At 44.5% G+C, this 19,701-nt stretch overlaps 1 protein-coding gene across 4 annotated transcripts in view; it reads right to left on the reverse strand.

The window, feature by feature from the left end:
* CEP164 (centrosomal protein 164) overlaps positions 1–19,701 on the reverse strand; it is a 341,304-nt gene that overhangs the window by 137,031 nt on the left and 184,572 nt on the right. For 2 of the 4 annotated variants that reach the window (XM_085647438.1, XM_085647437.1), the window contains 2 exons: positions 8,282–8,361; positions 7,329–7,469 (listed from right to left, as the gene is read on the reverse strand). In XM_085647438.1, coding sequence (XP_085503564.1) covers positions 7,329–7,469; positions 8,282–8,361 — 221 coding nt within the window. The remainder of the gene's footprint in view (positions 1–7,328; positions 7,470–8,281; positions 8,362–19,701) is intronic. The other 2 variants (XM_085647440.1, XM_085647439.1) reach the window with 1 other exon arrangement.

Genomic DNA, 19,701 nt, shown 5'->3' on the forward strand with positions numbered 1-19,701 from the left:
CCATGAGGCACAGGGTCAAGACTGATTTGCATATGGCCATGTCTAAACCTGGGTGGTGTAGTGGGCAAAAGAACGATGGATTTAACCCAGATCTCTTGACTGGGGGAGAATGTATGCATTGTCAGCATTCCGTCCGTCATTTGTTTGTTGTAACGCTTTTCGCCCCAAGTGGGATGGGTATTCCCAGACGTGGGACCCGTGCTCACTACGCCACTGGAGTCAAGCTATCCTGGCTGATGACGGCTGATAGCCAGAAACCGGTCCTAGGATGCTTGATTCCGGTCCAGGGGAGACATGGCTTGGTAGTTCGGGCTGGACTGTTCCCATGAGGCACAGGGTCAAGACTGATTTGCATATGGCCATGTCTAAACCTGGGTGGTGTAGTGGGCAAAAGAACGATGGATTTAACCCAGATCTCTTGACTGGGGGAGAATGTATGCATTGTCAGCATTCCGTCCGTCATTTGTTTGTTGTAACGCTTTTCGCCCCAAGTGGGATGGGTATTCCCAGACGTGGGACCCGTGCTCACTACGCCACTGGAGTCAAGCTATCCTGGCTGATGACGGCTGATAGCCAGAAACCGGTCCTAGGATGCTTGATTCCGGTCCAGGGAAGACATGGCTTGGTAGTTCGGGCTGGACTGTTCCCATGAGGCACAGGGTCAAGACTGATTTGCATATGGCCATGTCTAAACCTGGGTGGTGTAGTGGGCAAAAGAACGATGGATTTAACCCAGATCTCTTGACTGGGGGAGAATGTATGCATTGTCAGCATTCCGTCCGTCATTTGTTTGTTGTAACGCTTTTCGCCCCAAGTGGGATGGGTATTCCCAGACGTGGGACCCGTGCTCACTACGCCACTGGAGTCAAGCTATCCTGGCTGATGACGGCTGATAGCCAGAAACCGGTCCTAGGATGCTTGATTCCGGTCCAGGGAAGACATGGCTTGGTAGTTCGGGCTGGACTGTTCCCATGAGGCACAGGGTCAAGACTGATTTGCATATGGCCATGTCTAAACCTGGGTGGTGTAGTGGGCAAAAGAACGATGGATTTAACCCAGATCTCTTGACTGGGGGAGAATGTATGCATTGTCAGCATTCCGTCCGTCATTTGTTTGTTGTAACGATCTCCGATCAACCAGTCACGCCCTCTCCGCCGTCCCCCGCATCCGAAGAGCGACAACAGGAGGAAGGTCCTTCTCCTACCTGGCCGCCAAGACCTGGAACTCCCTCCCTCCCGACCTGCGCCTGACCCAAGACCACCTCTCCTTCAGGAAGAAGCTCAAGACCTGGCTGTTCGAGCAGTAGCGGCACCCCCCCCCCCCCCCCAAGCGCCTTGAGACCCTCCGGGTGAGTAGTGCGCTCTATAAATGTCTTTGATTGATTTGATTGATTGATTGACAGCTCTGGTGAACAACTCATTGTCTTATTACAATAATGATACATTCAAGTACAGTGCTAAATCGTCTGCTAGGCCTGGCCACGAACACAGGATGACTGTTTGTGTGGGCTCCTGATAGGGCGGCAGTGTTTGCAGAGAAGCGTGAGCAGTCATGGGAAGAATGAAACCACATGCCAGCCTCTCACTTGCAGAGTCCTGCCTGGGAATGCCCCTTCTAGTCCTATGTGAAAGGAACCAAAAGTCATTTTCTTGTTTGCCATAGCGACCCTCTGCAAATTGACCCTCTGCAAATAGTCCACTCTGCATTCACTAGTGGCCTCCAGTTCTTCAGGACTCCTCCCCAAAACAAAACCAATGCCTACGTGCAAACGTTTATTATGTGGAGAACAATGCATATATTGATGTATCCACCAAGTAAGTGGCAAATGCAAAAATCTTCTCCAGAAAGTATGCAACAGTACAGGGAAGATGCACTTTGTTACTTTTCAATTGTCATCCCAGAAAAGATACCAGACAGCTCCTCAATGCGATCAGCTGTCATCACCCAGAAAAGATACCCGACGGCTCCTTAAACCCATCAGCATTTACATGCAAGAGATTCTTGCCAGCAACTTGGAAATGAGTTAAGAAGGGGTGGATGTCCATGAAGGGTACAGGCGGGGGGGGGTCTTTTCATGAGCTCAGGGAGAGGTTTCATTGGATTGGATTGGTAAGGAGAAGTTCAAACTCTCAGCAAATGCCTCGTGTCCATGAGCCTGGATCTGTGTCAACCAGGCTGGATTATGACTAGGCTGCTAAATGGAGCTATGATTCACGGAAAGGTGCATGTATGCAAACATGGCAGTATGTTTCCAGTGTCTTACAGGGGTCATAGAGCATAGAGCATTGCAAGGGGTTCTTTATATTTCACAAGGTGCAGTCACCTGCATGTGAGATCAAATGCATCAGGATCTATTTTAAGCCGGGTCTTTTATTCTTGTGGAAGAAATGTTGCCAAATGGCTGTACTGTGAGTGCTGGGACTGGGATTTCCACAATTTAGCCCCGGCATCTCCTATAGAATATTTTGTATGATCCCAGGCAAATAACTATCCCTTGGGAGTAGGAAATCTGATTTTTCTGCCAGATCATTTGGTATTTCTCGCCTTTTGCTGGCTTTAAAAATCTGTAAGAGGATCAGCAGCAAGTCCTAGTGCTCCTCCTCATATTCCAAATTGGTATATTTGACGTGCCTATAAGTCCCTAGTATATGGCACAAAATATGCCCTGGAAGTTAAATGTCACTAATGGACTATTGCACCTATTGTGCCCTCCAAGCTTCAGGACTACCATTGTAGCCTGACCATAACAGTGTAAAAACTGCAATTGACCGTATCAAAATAAAGCTTTTGACAAGTCAAAACCCAACTTTCAAAAATTAAGTAACCTCTATGTAGCTTTGTGGCCCACAAGGCTGAGTGCATGATATCTAAAGAAACATGTTGAAATGTAATGTTAACATGCCTTTACAGTGACTAGTACCCAAAAGCTATTTCACTGGGCAGGCCAAGTTGTCCTATATAGAAAACGAGAGTACACATTAAAATATTAATGTTGTATATCCGGAATGGGACCAGCTAGAAAGATATATGAAACAACATTTTTTTTTAATAGTAATTAAAAACCCAATTCAATGGTGAAGTCGGATTTTGAATAAATATTAAGGAAAAGTAACTTTTATAAAGTTATATTTTTCCCGTCTCAAATTTCTGGAGGTTAATTTGCACTGGATCTCTGGCTTTTGCCTGCTAATAATTAGCCTTGAATTGTTTGTAGATATGTGTGAAATGCTGACCAAGAGGGGACAAAAGACAGAATTGGAGGGGAGGACTCCTCTGAGCTCCACAAAATATGCACGGTGGGGCCAGTGAGAATCCTTTTGGACACTACAGTGTCAAATCCTGCTTGACTGTCAAATTCTTGTCAGTTCAGCTAGGTTCACATATAACTCTTGGGGCACACTTCTCCAAGACAATTTTTGTGGCTCCACTGTCTGGTTACTGAAGGATTAAAGCTTTTGTTCCGTGGTTTGCTTTTAGTTTCCATTTCAGGTCTAGTGTTAACTTAGAGTCAGTTTTTAATGGTGCTTTGTATAGGTTTAATTTCTATTATGAAAATGGCTCTTACGCACATTTCTTCCCAATAGTTATCGACTCCCGGTAATCTGCTCAGTTAGTTCCAAAGTTACACATATTCAGAACATGCAGCATTGTTTTATTACCCATGTTCACAAAGAGATGACTCTTCTACTTTAGTGCAATTAGAACGCTGTCCTGCACCTTTGACTCAGTTTGGTTAGCTTGCTACTTTTTTATAAAACACTTGCACGTGCTGAAGTCGGTGAGAGGTGCACTTCTGCCAAAATCATCACAGAATGCTGCAGGAATATGCAGACCCCCTGTCCCCGACCTTCGTCCTGAGACGAAAAATAGCTGTTTCTTCGAAGATGCATCTATGAATGCACTTTCCTGGCTTCCTGATATACAGTATCAAGGTATGGGGTTAGGCCATTCTAACAGCCCGTACAGATGGGTACTCCGGATATGCTCTCTTTAATATAGAGGCTTGCAATAGATAGGAATAATATTAGTAATATTAACAATGTTTGAAACATTACCATGATTGAATTGCTTGTATTTTTCTCTATTCTAGTAATGCTTATTGTGATATGTCTCATCTTTCTTACAATTGCAGTTCATGTTTTATTTTCAGATTAGAGCTTTTCGACCTCGTCTCGCAGGGTGAGTTGCTACACGGAACTGCTGCTGCACTGTTTCAATGAATCCGTTTTTTTTATTAGAGAATTGTTGTATTAGTTATGCCTTATTCCCCCGAATATTGTAATGGAGAACATCTCCAGTTTTAATTGCAAATAAACAAATAATATTTTTTAAAAAGATTAGAGCTTTTCAATAAATGTTTAAAAATGCAATATGGTATCTTTTATTTGTGACACTTTGGGCATGCATGGGTAACAAACAAATGAGTTAGATATGTTTCCACGTTTCTTTGGGAATCTGAGTCTCATGTTCTAGGTTACTGAAAACATCCATAACTCTGGAAGTTTAGGAGTTTGGATGCGGTACTGTGAGCTAGCCAAACAGACTAGCATTTAATGATTATATAGGAAGACTCAGTCTCCGTATTATGAAGTTGTGGTGTTCTAATACACAGTCCTACTAGTTAATTATGTACTGTGGAATAATTTTCTCCTACCAGACTTCTGTCTCTGGGTTTGTTGTGGTTACTGTGGCTTCCTCAAACTAGATTTTAGTATAAGATGTGGGATGACACTACCATAGTACAATCCCTATACACATCCCCCCTGGTGCTCGGAGCCCAAGTTTAGTGTAACCAAATACTTTTGCCATCTTGAAAACAACCTAAGTGGAGAGGATTGGCCCCAGGAACTTATACCCCATTGGTTAGGGCATGAGCGATTCACACGCACTAGAGGCTAGTTCCAGGCATACATGTGACACCGCATCAGCTACAGAACACTTTCTGGAACTGCGGAAAATCCGAAGAGGACTAGATCTGCAGTCTGTGACCCGAGAGAAGACCTGAAGGACTAGACTTGCTCCCTCTTGTACCCAAGACAAAGAACTGGACTTCAAGGGTCAGTTGGCTGACTTCATATCTGACCAAGGATAGATATCAAAATGCAAGAGGCCTTTTTCTGGAAGTTCCCAGCTGACCCATAGGAACTGGATCTGGACTGGACCCTACTACCCTACTGTTGGCCTTTGCTTGAAACCCTGTGAGTCTCCAAGTGCATCAACTGGGGTCCTGGGAACGCCTAGACAAATAATCCTGAGGCTGATTGGGGCTTAAAAGATTAAATCAGAGGGTAAAACCTTTGACCGGGATGAAACTCTGTTGGTGTATATAACCATCACTCCATCGCGGTGAGCCTCAAATTGTGCCTAGGTCTCAGTCTACTGCGACCATTGACTATCATTAGTGAGTTGTGCTCTTTAACACAATTTCTACTTAAAGTTTCAAAAAATTCATATCTCCAGGTCCCCCTGTTGGATTATCGTCATTTTATTAAATTTCACTGAATTTTTCTAATTCGGTCTGGTGGAATTTTTATTGTTTTGCATTTTGATAAGGGCTGTGATTATTCCTTGAGAAGAGTAGTCACCCACTACAAATAATCCAACTGGAAATAATTTAACTGATCGGGAAAATGTTAAGAAGAAACAGAAAAAGGAAACACTGAACTCATTAGTATATCGAAAAATGCAGATATTTAAATACTGGTCATCGCACCCGGTCTCCCTGTGAGCCTATTGAACTTCAATATGCTTTGGAGTGACAAACTACTTCGGTACATTTTACAGATGGACACCCAGCATCTAACCTCCAATGAAGGCTCAAGAAACTGAAAAAAACCTTCTTGTAATTGTCCACTCTAGTTCCTGGCTTCATTATCCAACACTTCCCTTCTGAAAACCCCATTTTCACTGATTGTATTAGAGTCCTTAGTCACAGTGTCAAATTAGTATATGGTGATAAGATCAATTGGCTCAAGTGCTGCCTACAGAGTTATGGAAACTGGCTTGTAATCCCGGGTTCCCCACTTGACCACATTGTGTAATCCTCGGAAAATCGCCATCATCTTTATTTACTAAATCTAAGAATGCTTAAAAACAGGACAAAAACGAACATAATTAGCCAAATAACATTTTCGTTTGGCATAAGTATTGTTAAAATAATTATTAAAAGCCTTGTTTTGCAGAAAAATGTCAAACTGTTCACAAAATGTACTGCAAATATGTTTATGGGGTAGTTGTAAAAGCATAAGGGGAAATAGCAGTTTACAAAAGCAGAAGTTTACTGGTTTATAGTCACTTCCTACTGGTTATCCTGGCTGACCATCAATTTGGTGAATTAGTTCCTGGAAACTACTCCCTTGAATGGTGCCATGCATAAGCATGGTAAGGCAGCACAAAGGAAAGTGGGCAGGTAAGTACTCAAGGTGCTTCCCAAAATGTGGTGGTAAAGATAGAAACAATAATGTGCAAAGTTCCAGAGGATCATAAAACACAGCACCATACTTAACTGTGTTATTAGATAGTCATGCACATACAAATGATGCCACTACTCCACAATACTGGTTTTCTATGAGCAAAGGTTTGAAATAATATTGTGTGGGTGACAGAAAAATTTGACGACTGAGAAAGAGGAGCTGTGTTCATCTCTCACACCGCTCAAGACTTTTGCCTTATAATTTACTCCTTCCTGAGCCATGAGCACTTGGCTTAAATCGATAAACAGGAAGAGCTTTCAGGAAACAAATGATGGCCAGGTGTGTTCTGAATGAGCCTGCAACAACTAAAGTGTAGAAAATGTCTTTGGGAAGTCAAAAATGAGCAATCCATGGGGACCTGGTAAACAAGTCTAACTCTACAACATTCAAATAGTAGTGAACATGAACTGCAGCAACCCTGTTCTGCTAAGAAAAAAATTCTGTTTCAGGAAGGCTACCAATTAAAAGAAAGAGGATGATTTTTCAATCCACAAAGAGTAGGTTCAGAAGTTTGTGACGCATTGGAAAGCAGAAATACTTTTATCACTTGCGTGTTCTCAACAAGCCAAAAGAGATGGGCGACACAAATGTACAGCGAAGCCTAATTTTAGAAAACAAGCCACGTTAGTTAATAATGGTAATCATTCTGAACACTGAGGGTAGTTTAGCACTAAAGTAGGTCTCTGGATAGGCATTAAGTGGTAGACTAAACAGGGGGTTGTGCCACACACATCTACGTCCATCTCCTCTAGGCATAGTACTAAACAAATCTCTAAATGGAACGTCATGCAGGAAGGATCATGAGGCAGGCACAGCTGAAGGTGCTCACATCACAAAAACAAACACAAAGCTTACACCTCCTGAGGGTCAGGCTCCTCTCGTTCAGTCCTGCTATCAGGCGACATTCCCCCTGCTGGTTCCGGAGAGGAAATCAATGAAATCTCATCTCTACCAGTGCTGTTTTCAGGAGGGCTGGTGTGCCTGGTATCCTCTTTCCTTTGCAGCAGGATGTAACAAGAAGGGATATGTCAGAATGAGGGAAGAGAGATGCCTAGCAGTGCACCATTGATGGTAGTTCAGGGTTTAGTCAGGAAAAAGCAAAGTTAGGACCAGTGTGTTCTCACCATTTTTAAACTTGGAGAGGTCGGGGAAGGTGTATTAGTCCATTCCTGGTGGGTGCTACCAAACTTTAGGGGTTGAATTTTAGTGCCAGACGGTAGAAGCACCTCCTTGTTTTCTTTTGGTATTATAGTTTTAACCATACTTTTTAGCTACCCGTTTACTAACAGTGCTAGACAGCTTTTAAAACATGATACAAATAAGCAGAGTCTGAGGAGTGTTATTTACTGTGTTATGCTGTATCTGAGTTTTTATATCCTACCATCATGTGAAAAAGTTCTCGCCTGCTCAACTTTGCTACCTCTATAATGTTAAGCATCCAAAGGGAGTAACTTGGCTATACGACTGGAGTGCATTAGTGTTAGATGCCCTGTAGGGCAGAAATACGTTTTTAGACTCTGGGTTTTCCACGCAGTGCTTCTACAAAGGCCATATCTTCCCCTTCAGTTCTTCTTCTCACTGTCAGACATCTGGCAAACCTTGCCAAATCGAACAAAAATGACTTTTTAGGTCAGGAAGAGATATATTTCCATGCCCCATAATAAAACAATGCAATGGCATGAATATGTGTTGAAGATGAGCAAATATGTAAAGTTTAGTAACAATTACCAATTATGGGTATAATGATCATGAATCACACTCCAGAACAGGAGCAGATATGCATTTAAATGTTGATCTCTTTCTACTACCTCTCTGCAGCTTCGGCTCGCTTCCTGCGCTCCTCATCTATCAGCATTTGCTCCGTTTCCTTCTTCTCCACCTCCAACGGCTGCACATGAAAGCAGAGCAATGTCAGGAAAGGAATATTCCTCCTCAAGTAGAAGACTTCAATTCAAACAGCCATCCATTGTCCAACACACTGAACACTCCACAGAATATGGAATAACACCACATGCTGGAAGAACATCCCAAGACGGCAGCCATCTACAAGTACACTCCACCATCACTTCATCTTCAAAGCAATGATTCTAGTGCCTCCTCAAACTCTGGGGAATCCTCATCACGCATACTACAATCTCATTCAGCAACCACCATGCAGTCCTAGTCAGCTATTCTCACACAGAGCAGAAGGGGGGGGTTACTTTGTACCTTAAACACTGCATGCATATACAATTCAACTCCACTCTCTTGAACGATCCAGACATTTAATCCAAACCTACTTCTCAGGTAAATTAAGTTTACAGCTATGGGAGCTTATTTCAAAACCTTTTGAATAATGGGACTATATCCCAGTAGTTCCAAAAAACAGAAAGAGGGCGATAGAAGCAGAGATTCATTCAGCTTCCCAAGCCAGTACTTAAATAATCAAAAAGAATGAATCACTTAGGTCGTTTTCCAGAGTCTCTTGGAAATTTTCAGATGAGGGCCCTCAGTCACACTGTCACAGCAGCGGTATATCTTGGTTCTCCGCTTATTTGATTTTAGTGGGATGAATCTTCATAGGGTCTTGGCACCTCTGTGTCCCGTTCCCCAGGTGTTCATCATCCTTCACTAGGAGGGAGACTGTCTGGTGTGTGACTGTCGTGAGTGGGAAGAGTGTTGTAACTTTATTTTCACGGGGAGGGATAAGGTTAAAAAAGTGAGTGGTGCTTAATTGGATAATTATAGATCTAAAGCACCTGGTGAGTGGTCGCTCAACATGTTTCAGTCTGTGACGCCCAAAAGGGTCGGATGGCTTTCTTCAGGACCAAAGGATCCAGCCGTCTCAAATGTTGAGGGGTGGTGTATGTAGAAGTGACAGGAAGAGGACTTGTCCTACTCTGTGCTAGAACAATTTACACACACAAAGTTCCATATTAATGACCCTGGACTCTTCCTAAAAAAGTTTAAACATAACAGAGATCCATGTTCCAACTAATTTGAGTGAGAGGCATTAATACAGCACAAAAACCATAACACAATTTGCGTAGTATGAAAATGTCAACATTTTTTTAGCACTGCTTCGGTTCGCAGTTCCAAATAACTGATGTTTCCTAATAATGAGTCCTAAGCCCTTAAACACTCCAGTGGGTGTTCAAATTATTTTAATCTGTCAGCATACTGTACTTTCTATGCAACACGTTTGTCCATTTCGACATCACAGACACTGCGCTGTGGAGGACAAAATATTACAGAGGACTTCATCAGTTCCCTTCTTGTGAGACGTGTAGCCTGATTGGATCACATTTCGCTAGGTAGACACTTAAAATAGACAATTGTTTGATCGATAAAATATGGATTGGAATACCTATGGACACCTTAAATTGTTTACGGATTATGAATTTGAGGAAATAGGATGTATGAAGCAATATTATAATAGCCCAGATGAAGTCCTAAATGCCAAAACACGTGTTGGCTAGAGAGAACAACATGCTGACAGAACCACAGAAGAACTGGAACACTAACTACTACTACTACTACATTGTGATTATTAACTACTGGTACAAGGAGTGCTCAAGCAGTTTGGACTCATTTAGGGGAGTACCAATTTTTTTTTTGGGGGGGGGGTATGGTAGCCACTCTTCCCCCCATGAAGTATGGAGAACGTCGATGAAAAAAGAATTCTGGAATTGGACGTGACAAGGGTGCACCCCCAATTCCATAGCTAACCCTCATGGATTAACTGAGGTTTCTTAGTATAGAGAACTCGGCTCTTCAGTGAACACAAATTGCTATGTGAATCAAGTTTGAATGGTCCCACTCTTCAGCAATGACACACAGCTGCACTCAAATGGAAATGTGAGTTTATTTATTGACCACGAGGAGGAGGAATGATCCTCGCCTGAAGAGGACCATACTCAACTAACATCACAAGCCGAAAGAACTGTTGACTATTATTTGACGCATGCCATTCATATTATTAGTGTGTGAATATGTATTGCGGAATTATAAGTGCCGACTACTTTGGTCTGTATTCTTTGTTTTTTGATTATGGTTAACACTGGTGTGATTGAACCATTATTGTTGTTAATCTCGGATCTCACCTTAGATATTCTGCGTATCAGTCCAGTCCATGAGCTTTGAGAATAAACTAACAAGTGTTATTGATGAAGTTCACATAATTTCATTTAGAAAAAACTCCTCAAAATTATGATCCGAGTGATGACTACTCCCCTTGAGGGATTGAGTTACATGGCAACCCTAAAAATGTTTTTTTAAAAACAGATAAATAGTTTAGTCTCCTGCGCAAGAGGTTAGACTTACGTATACCTAGATAATTATTGGGAAGTATTTGCTCTCATATAATGGATCCCATAAAGAACGCAGCACAGGGCCTAGTTGTTAGGCCATTGTGCAGATGACAATCCAACCTGAAACTATCTTATAACCCTACCTCCAAGAAGAGCCAAAGAGCAAGACGGAATATATTGTACCTTGTTCAGTGAGGAGATCAATAAGATTCACTCCAGCACAGTACAAGATTGTGCCTTCAGGTGACAAACACCTAGTGAGCTGTACAAGCAGGTTCTGCATTACCCCAACATTTTGTGAAAGGGAAGTTCAAGATAAGGTCTGCTGTGCAGGAAGGGATGTTTTTGTTGCCAATGTATTAGTCACAATATAACTCATGAGTAGAGGTTGGTGGGCCAACAAACTAAGTGGGGGAGCTGAGCCAACGGTGGGTTCTGGCTCTATGAGCCCTTGCATGAGTCAAGTCTTGAAAATATATGTAACATGCAACAAACATCATGTTGGAATATAAGGCATATTTTAGACCCTCTGGAGGTGAGGTCTTATAAGACCTTATCAATTCTGAACATTGATTAAAAGGTCCCGAGTAATCTGTTAGCGAATAGCCTGCTGCCGATGCGCCAGACATTGGTGCACACTGACCAATGTGGGTTTATACCCCACTGAGCCACCTCTGGTAATATCCGTAGCTTGTGTCACATCATGGGGGCAGTCGAGGGCTCCGCTGGGCTTCCGAGGGCAGTTTCCCTCCACTTCGAGAAAGCTTTTGACATCCTGGGGTGGTCATATCTTTTGCTAGCCCTGATGGCCCTAGGGTTAGGCCCAGAGTTATTGGTCCTGGTTAGTCTGTTATATGCAGTGCCGCAGGCCAGGGTACAAACGAGATTATAGTTATATCTCTCTTTAGTTTCCTACTAGCAGGGGGACTCTGCAGGGGTGCTCACTTTCATCCTTAATTTTTACTTTGGCTATAAAACCCTTGGTCGCCCTGCTCAGAGTCAGGGGACCGGACTAGGGGGTGGCTGTGGGTTCCCGCGGGCACATGGCATCCCTCTACGTGGAAAATGTTCTGGTATATCTGCGGGAGCCAGTATGGGACCTTCCAGCTCTTTGGCTTGTTGGATGTCTTTGGGGAAAATGACAGGACTTTGGGTCAATTAGGGCAAGTTATGTATCTTTCCTCTGCGAGCAGCAGGCCTGGAGGAGATGGAGAGGCTGGAGTATGGCCGTTTACCATTTCATCTTGTGACGTTCGGATACCTGGGGGTTAATGTAGATCACACAGATAGAGACCTCCTGGACGGTAATCATGGTAGGACCTTGGCAGCTTTACGACAGTCATTGGGGTTTTGGACTCGCATTCCCCTATCCCCTATGGGCCGGCCTTCTATAGCGAAAATGTGAATATTACCGCGGTGACTATCTCTTTGCGGCGGTGCCTGTGGTTCTTACCAGGGCCTATTTTAGGGACCTTCTGAGTCTCCTGGCTGATTTAGTATGGGGAGAGGCATGCAAGCAGCGGGTCTCCATTCATACACTGCAGCGTCATTTGATGAAGGGTGATTTGGGAGTACTGAACCTAGAACGCTACTTTTTTGGCGGCGCAGTTACAATGGCCCAGGCGGTGGTTGGTGGGCGACGCAGTGGGCGAGAGTAAACTGATTAGTGATGAAAATTGTGGGCTCGGAACATTGGAGAGGTTGGTGTTAGCTTGAGGTCATCCTAGGGAAATGAGAAGATTGGTGCGCATTGCGAAGAAGTGCTGGAATACATTCATTCAGCCTAGTCAAGGCGCACCGCCTTATGCCCCTCAATTGCCATTATGAAGCATACCTGGGCTGCGGTCCTTGTGGGATGCCCACAACCTCTCACCTTGGTGAGAGGCGAGCGTGATGTGTCTCGGTGACCTGTTCACAGACTGGGTATTATGCTCTTTTTAGGAGCTGCAGAACAGTACTAGGTTGGGGGTTGGCCAATTCCTGATGTATAATTTATACATCAGGAATTGGATAATACCCTGATCCTTGAGATGAGAAATATTTGGATGAGGGGACAGGACACCCCTGCCATGCATGTCAGTTTATAATGTATACCGAAGCCTGCATTGGGACGTAGAACTGTTACAGTCCCATACGCTGCACTACAGGCGGTGGATAAGAGTCTGGTGCTTATTAGTAAGCCCAAGCGGAACACATGTCTAGGTACTGAGTTGACCTCTAAACAATGGGGGATGGCACTTACACAGGTGAAACGGGTGTCCCACAATGCTCGCTTGAAGTTTTGCCAGTTTAATTACTTGCATTACACTTACCTCACCCCGCACCGTCTCCTCATGATGTTCGCAGGGGTGTCCAGCATGTCCTAGATGTGGCCACTGTGACGCAACTTTTATTCACATAGTGCGGAAATGCCTCTCCCGCTGCAGACCTGTGTGCAAGTCATGTCTCATGTTTATGAGATTATTGATGTGTAATTACCGGTAGATCCTCTAGTTTGCCTATTGGGTTTAACGAAACATACATGACGCGCCAAACATAATTTGAAATCCCCCGATTTGGCCATGGGTCTTTTCAAGCACCTCGCAGCAATGTCATGGAAAGCCCTGCAGCCACCTTTGATTACTTGCTGGCTCCGAGTGGTACTGAAATGGGCGTCTGCTGAGGCTGATGTTATGGCCAGGGAAAAACGTGTGAGGTGGGACTGGGGGTGCCGCACTTTGAGACACCTACGTTCTTAAATTACACGATAAAATGAATGCCACCGCTAGAACATGGCTGGAGCCGACAGCGTTTCTAATGCCCAGGTTTACACAGCCGGTGCTCTGCCTGGGGTCCTTTACAGGATTTAGATGCGGAGGGTGGGCATCCTCTAGGCACCAGCTATCGTCCCTCCTCCTGCCACCCCCCTCCGGCAGTGCTTTTGATTTGCCATGTCTGCCCCGTGTTTCCATGATTGTTGTTGTTCGTTGTGTTTTACACACTTTATTGGTCACTATGACCAGGTCAGTACCATTTGCAGGTATCATTAAATGGAGTAAAATGTACTGCATACTGCTCCCAATCTTTGAGTTCTTGGGACGCTCTTCTTTATATATGATCCTTGAGGATACCTTTTACGCGGTGCTTTTCATGTTATATATACTAATATGGGGGATATGGCTAGTACACTATGCCACTGCCTTGATTATTGCTGTATTGCCATGATGTCTAAACTCCAATAAAGAAATATATTTTTTTTTAAATAAGGCATCTTTGAACTTCAAAAAGTGTATTTCTTTAACACATGGAAGTGTTTCACCTTAGAGCGTCTGAATATAGCTCTGCATAGTACATCTGAATATATTCCTGCATCGAGAAGAATGTATTAATAGAGTGAGTTTTTACCCAAGAAGTAAGAGACACTAATGCCCATGCCTTGATGACAACATGATTAGTGAACTAAGTGGAAAGTCAGTAGTTATGTGTACCATACAAGTGGCCAAGATTCTTATTATAGATGAAACGACATTATATTTAATCAAACACAAGAGTTTTTGTACAGCACACATCCTAAATCCACATAATTGCAGGTGCTCTCATATGTGAGAATGAACAAAAAGGAGGCCCGGAGAAATAAAGTATTTGCCTGGGATAACATATTTGGTCAAGAAGGGAAGCCGGAAGTGATAATGGATTTTCCAGTTTCCCACTACTGCACTACACTTACATTAAATGTTCATGCTATGTCCTTAATTCCTGAAAGACAAGATTAGCGCGTGGGTGAGAGGATGAATCTACAATTTATTTTCTGTACTTTTACACAGAGGGAACCTTCCCTAAGGACATAAGAGCGCTTCATAATACACGCAGACTTAGTTACACTCCTTTCTTCTTTTGGCACAGGGGAGTTTGAGCAGATTCACAGGATGCAGAGCTGAGGAAGGGATCTGACCCTAGTTTCCATTGTATATGGTCGGCAGCCGTAGCTGCTAGGCCAAATCACCTCCCGTGAAAGCTCAACTTCTTCTGAGCTCGAGGTCCCAAGGGGACTTCGAGCCAAGCCAGGCATCTGGCTCGAGCATTCAGTGGCTCGTCCACATTCACTCGTGAGAAGATAACAGTCTGTTAGGTGAGCAAGCTACTTCATTTTGTGATAAGATCTACGGCAGATTTTTTTGCTCTGGAATGACAGCGGAGCTGTATGCAAGGCCTACTGTTTACCAATGCTTTAAATTTCATATAAGGTGCAGGAGTATCTCTGTCATCTCATGCTTTAGTCGGTTTATTTTATCTTGTTGTCTCGCATTTCAATGCATAATGGGCTGTTTACATGTCATAGAGGCAGGCCCGGCTCCAGGAATTTTTATATGGGTGGGCCAAGGGTGCATTTGGGTGGGCCACTGAGGGCTTGATTTGTCGCATATATGTCTAGGCAGGCCTGCTTCAGTGCCCTCCTTTATCTCTCCTTAGTCTTACAAGGTCCAGCAAAACGCACTCTTTTCCAAATCTCTTTCTAAATATTATCACTCTCAAAAAGTGTTTTTTCTATGTATGTTCCTTTGATGGGAAAAGGAGGTTTCTGAGGTGGGAGTATCAGGCAACTGACAATTCTCGGGGTCCCTCCGTGCGAGCCTTCAGGGAGAATCCCTCTTCATTACTACCTCCACCTGACCCCGGACTCTGCAACGCACTCCCTTACAGGCTTGATTATCCACTACTCCTCTCCAGTGCACCTTATCTCACAGCTGACCTTGGGCCCCAGCCCCATATCAGGCACCATCGGGCTCCACTTTCATTTTTCCCGGTAAAAACATTAGTAAAATCACCTTCAAACTTAAAACATTGAATATAGCAGTAAATATAATTAGCATGCACTTCAAAGTATGTTCCACAGTAGCCCTTATGACCAGACTGCTAATTAAATAAACAAAAACAGAAAGGCCATGACAGGGCCGGGTTTAGAGCTGATGTGAAAATATTTTTTGGCGCCACACCAATAACCTCTTTCTCCGTAAATACCTTTACTACCACCTTCCAACAGTGCCCCTCATCCCTCCATGGTCCCCACTATTGACCTCTTCCTCGGATTCCCTCACTGCCACACGCCACAAGTGCCCTTCATCTCCCGTTAGCCCCTGCCCCTCGTGACCTCCTCCTCGGATTCCCTCACTGCCACCCTCCACCAGTGCCCCTAATCTCTCTGTAGCCCCTCCCCCTCATGACCTCCTCCTCAGACTCCCTCACTACCACCCTCAACCAGTGCCCCTCGTCTCTCCCTAGCTCCCCCCTCCACCCCACTACCTCCTCCTCAGATTCCCTCACTGCCAACCTCCAACAGTGCCCCATATCTTTACGTAGCCCCTCTCTCATATGCATTTCATTTGTTGTATAGCGTAACTCATATCAGTGTAGTGTGTGTCAGTACTTTAGACCACGCACACATTATACAGAGACAACGAATCATACAAGTATATAAATCAGTCTACAGGGAATGTCACATAAACCAATAAGGATTACAAGGTGTATGAATCACATGTCATCCATACTGGTTGGCAGTATATTTTAAGAGGGTTTGGTCTCGGGACACACAACCTTAGGATTTAAAGAGTATTCCATGGGGATCTGCTTTACTGATAAAAATGTATATCTGCTCAAACATACTCATATTAGCAACATTAGAATAATGAAAGACTGAGGAACTTCTAACTATATCACAAAACAAAAAAAGCGAAGTTGTAACTATACCATTCATGTTTGTATGCAGCTCTTTGATGACAGTTCATTGGTCACTGTCCTATGTAAGGATTGTAACTTCTGAACTGCAAGGAACACAAGGATTTCTGTGACAAAGGCAGTAACCCACTGAGCTTCCACATAAAACACAGTTAATCTGCATTTAAAAGCTACTAACAGACAAATGATTGCTCTCCAGCAGGATCATTAATCACCAGCGTTATCTGGGCATTTTGAATTGTCTTATTGTTGTCCTGCATCGGCCATGATAATGATAAAAACTGTTAAATGAAGCACACAGGAAGTATGTGTCCTGCTGGGCCTGTGCATATTTTAAACCGAAAAACAAATAGTAACAAATTCTCTTACCTACTTCATTAGTCAAACTTTGTGTCACAGCCTGATGTGATAAGCAGCTGCAGGGGCCAGGAAAGGTGAATAGGAATAAACAAACTTCTTTTCTCCTGCGCTGCATAGAAAAAGAAATATCCACACAGCAGGACAATAGGCAAAGGTTACCTTTGTCAAAGAAAGGATGTGTCCCTTTCGCCATGTGGAGATGAAGGGGTGAAAAAATAAACAAAGCCTCATTAACAGGTCTTTTAAAGACCTGTGAAGTACTCGGGTGCGGCTGCGATAGTCTCAAAAACTGTCTGTGTGCGCGCGCCCGGTAAACTGTCTCGGCCCGGGCTGACACACACCACGTGTGCTCTGCGCGCCTGCCTTCAAGCCCTCACTGCGAGGGCCAAGGCTCCTGTTTGGGTGGGCCTGGCCCACCCGGCCCACCCGCTAGAACCGGGCCTGCATAGAGGGGTGACTCATCACACAGTGCATTATTTTTCATAGATTTATTATGGACACTAATCGAGGGTTTTACATCATTTCACTGCGGAGGCTTTTAATATATATATATATATATTTTGGTCAGGACTCAAAGTGCAAGCCCGACTTATCGGCTTCATAGCAATGCCCGCTACCGAGCCATAAACAAGTTCTTTATTTTCCTGTCTCGAAGCATGGCAGAAACCCCGAGTGGGAGGGGAGTATTTCAGGACTGTCGCACACCAACGGGAAACGTTCTTGTCTGGGAACCTAGAAGAAAATGGCTCGCCAATTAATTTTGCTTTCAAAGTCGCTTCGGGGTAAGGCAGCACATTTTCTACATCATGTGACTAGAGCGGCAGCTCTCGTTTGGCTCGGTCTGTTTTGCCTCGGGGACAGTTTTAGCTGAGCTGAGCACCATCAAAACTGAATCCCATCAAGCGCCGGAGGTTAAAGGGTACACATGGGATCATGGGAGCGCCACCCATGCGTAGGGCAGACCCATAGCACCAATGTTGCTAGGATGCTAGTCGCCCACCTCTAGTCCTCTCCCCTCCCCCCGCCCCTTCTGATTTGGCAGCTCCGGCGCAGCTAATGCCGCAGGAACAGCCCCCGGGCCAAGATCCAAAATTAGAAGAAAAACGAATTAAAAATAGTCGTTGGGTATGCAAATCTTGCGGAGCAGCAGACGGCCTAGCCGCCAGAGCTGTCGCCTTCGATCGTTTCCGGTCCATCACACCTCGCGGAGGTCGATTGCTTTCCTCAGCAGCCCTCGTGGAGCGCAGACTGAGCCACAGTCCCTGGAAGAACTGTCTCTGGAGTCTGACACCGGCAGCGGCGAGCCCGGCTCCGAGACTCTCGGAGGGGGGTAGAGACGGCGGGTCTTAAGGGGAGGGGAGAGTTCGGCTCCCTCGCGAGGACATGGAGACGCCTGGCAGAGCTCACGCAGAGTCGTGGACCCCCAACAGAGGAGTCTGGACGTGACCTCACTCTCCCTCAGAGCCCCTGCCTCTAGGCACTGGGGCCCACCCGCCAGCAACTCAGTGCAAACAAGCGTGGCAGGCGGGCCTGTGCCATGGCACCTCTCAAAGTGACGCAGGTCGAGAACCAGTAGGTGCGCATCTCTTCTATATAATTGACAAGCATTGGCAACGTCACTGTGCCATGTCAAGCCACCCGAAAAATGTATATGCGTTAAAGACTGCCCTCCAGTGTGTTGCTCTACTGCCAGAGAAAAACGCCTCAAATAATCAAGTTATCAAAGACACTTTGATTGCAATACAATGAATGGCATGTGTGTGCCCCAGAAAGTTCAAGCACAGGCACCAGAAGTTTCAAGCTCAGGCAGCTGGAAAGAAACTGATCACGACTATGTCGAAGGAGGGCAAGCACTTTTTGTGAAAGCGGGCAATTTCTGTCCAATCAAAACGTACACTGTGCCTTCCAACAAGTGGGTTGAGCCAAAGCCCATCTCTGATGATTCTCACATAACTGTCTGGTAACAGCTACACTGTCGAACCAGACCATAAAAAAGGCACTTACTTAGCCTAGGTGACACAGCGACCATATCTGGTGGGCTTCCGGTCACCAATGCACACGTCACAGCCATCCATTTCCTTCCAAAAAAGCAAAAAGCAGGTTTTGCAAAATTCCCTGGATTTCCGAGACTACCTTCCCTATCGCAAAGGACTTCTTCCCATCCCCTCCCTGTGGCTTCTGCTCACGACTGAACTGCCCGTAAACATGTACCACAGAACATCTGTGCTGTAACTACCCGCGGGGACCACATTACATTTTAGACTGGGTAAATATGCTTAACAAAGAAAACTGATGGGATACGCCAATGCAAGAGATTTTAACCTGCAGCCGAATATTTTTGAGAGCCTTTCTACTTTGTTCTCTTCATCCACTCCTCCTCCACGTCTGCGCTACACATAATATGGTCTACAGGCCACAACATGGAGTCCAAGAAAAGTTCAAGTGACACACTGGGGAAGCCCTTTCGTGCCCTTGCAGAAAAGAAAGGCCTCTCCGTAAATGAGACCATCGCTTCAAATTCAATAAGGAGAAAATATAACTTGCAAGCACTGCTAAAGGTCAGTTAACACAAAAAAGCGAAACCCCTTTAACAAGATATTTCTAATGGTTCCAGGAACAAGGAGACGGCTGGAAGGTATGAACAAAGCATCCGGCATCTGCAGACACACTCTGGCCTATATCTGAGACAACTTTACATGAACATCTTTATCGGGAGGAAGATGGAAAACGTGGCGAGTGAGTGCACGGAATGCTCGGAACTTGCAAGCCACATTTTTGTCTGACAATTAATTGTCTCTCATTCAGACGTTCTCCTTTTCATCCCACTTGCACTTTTCATTGCTTACAATACAACGGAACTGATGCGC

This window comes from Triturus cristatus, chromosome 3_2 (genome assembly GCF_964204655.1).
Source record: "Triturus cristatus chromosome 3_2, aTriCri1.1, whole genome shotgun sequence".
Lineage (NCBI taxonomy): Eukaryota > Metazoa > Chordata > Amphibia > Caudata > Salamandridae > Triturus > Triturus cristatus.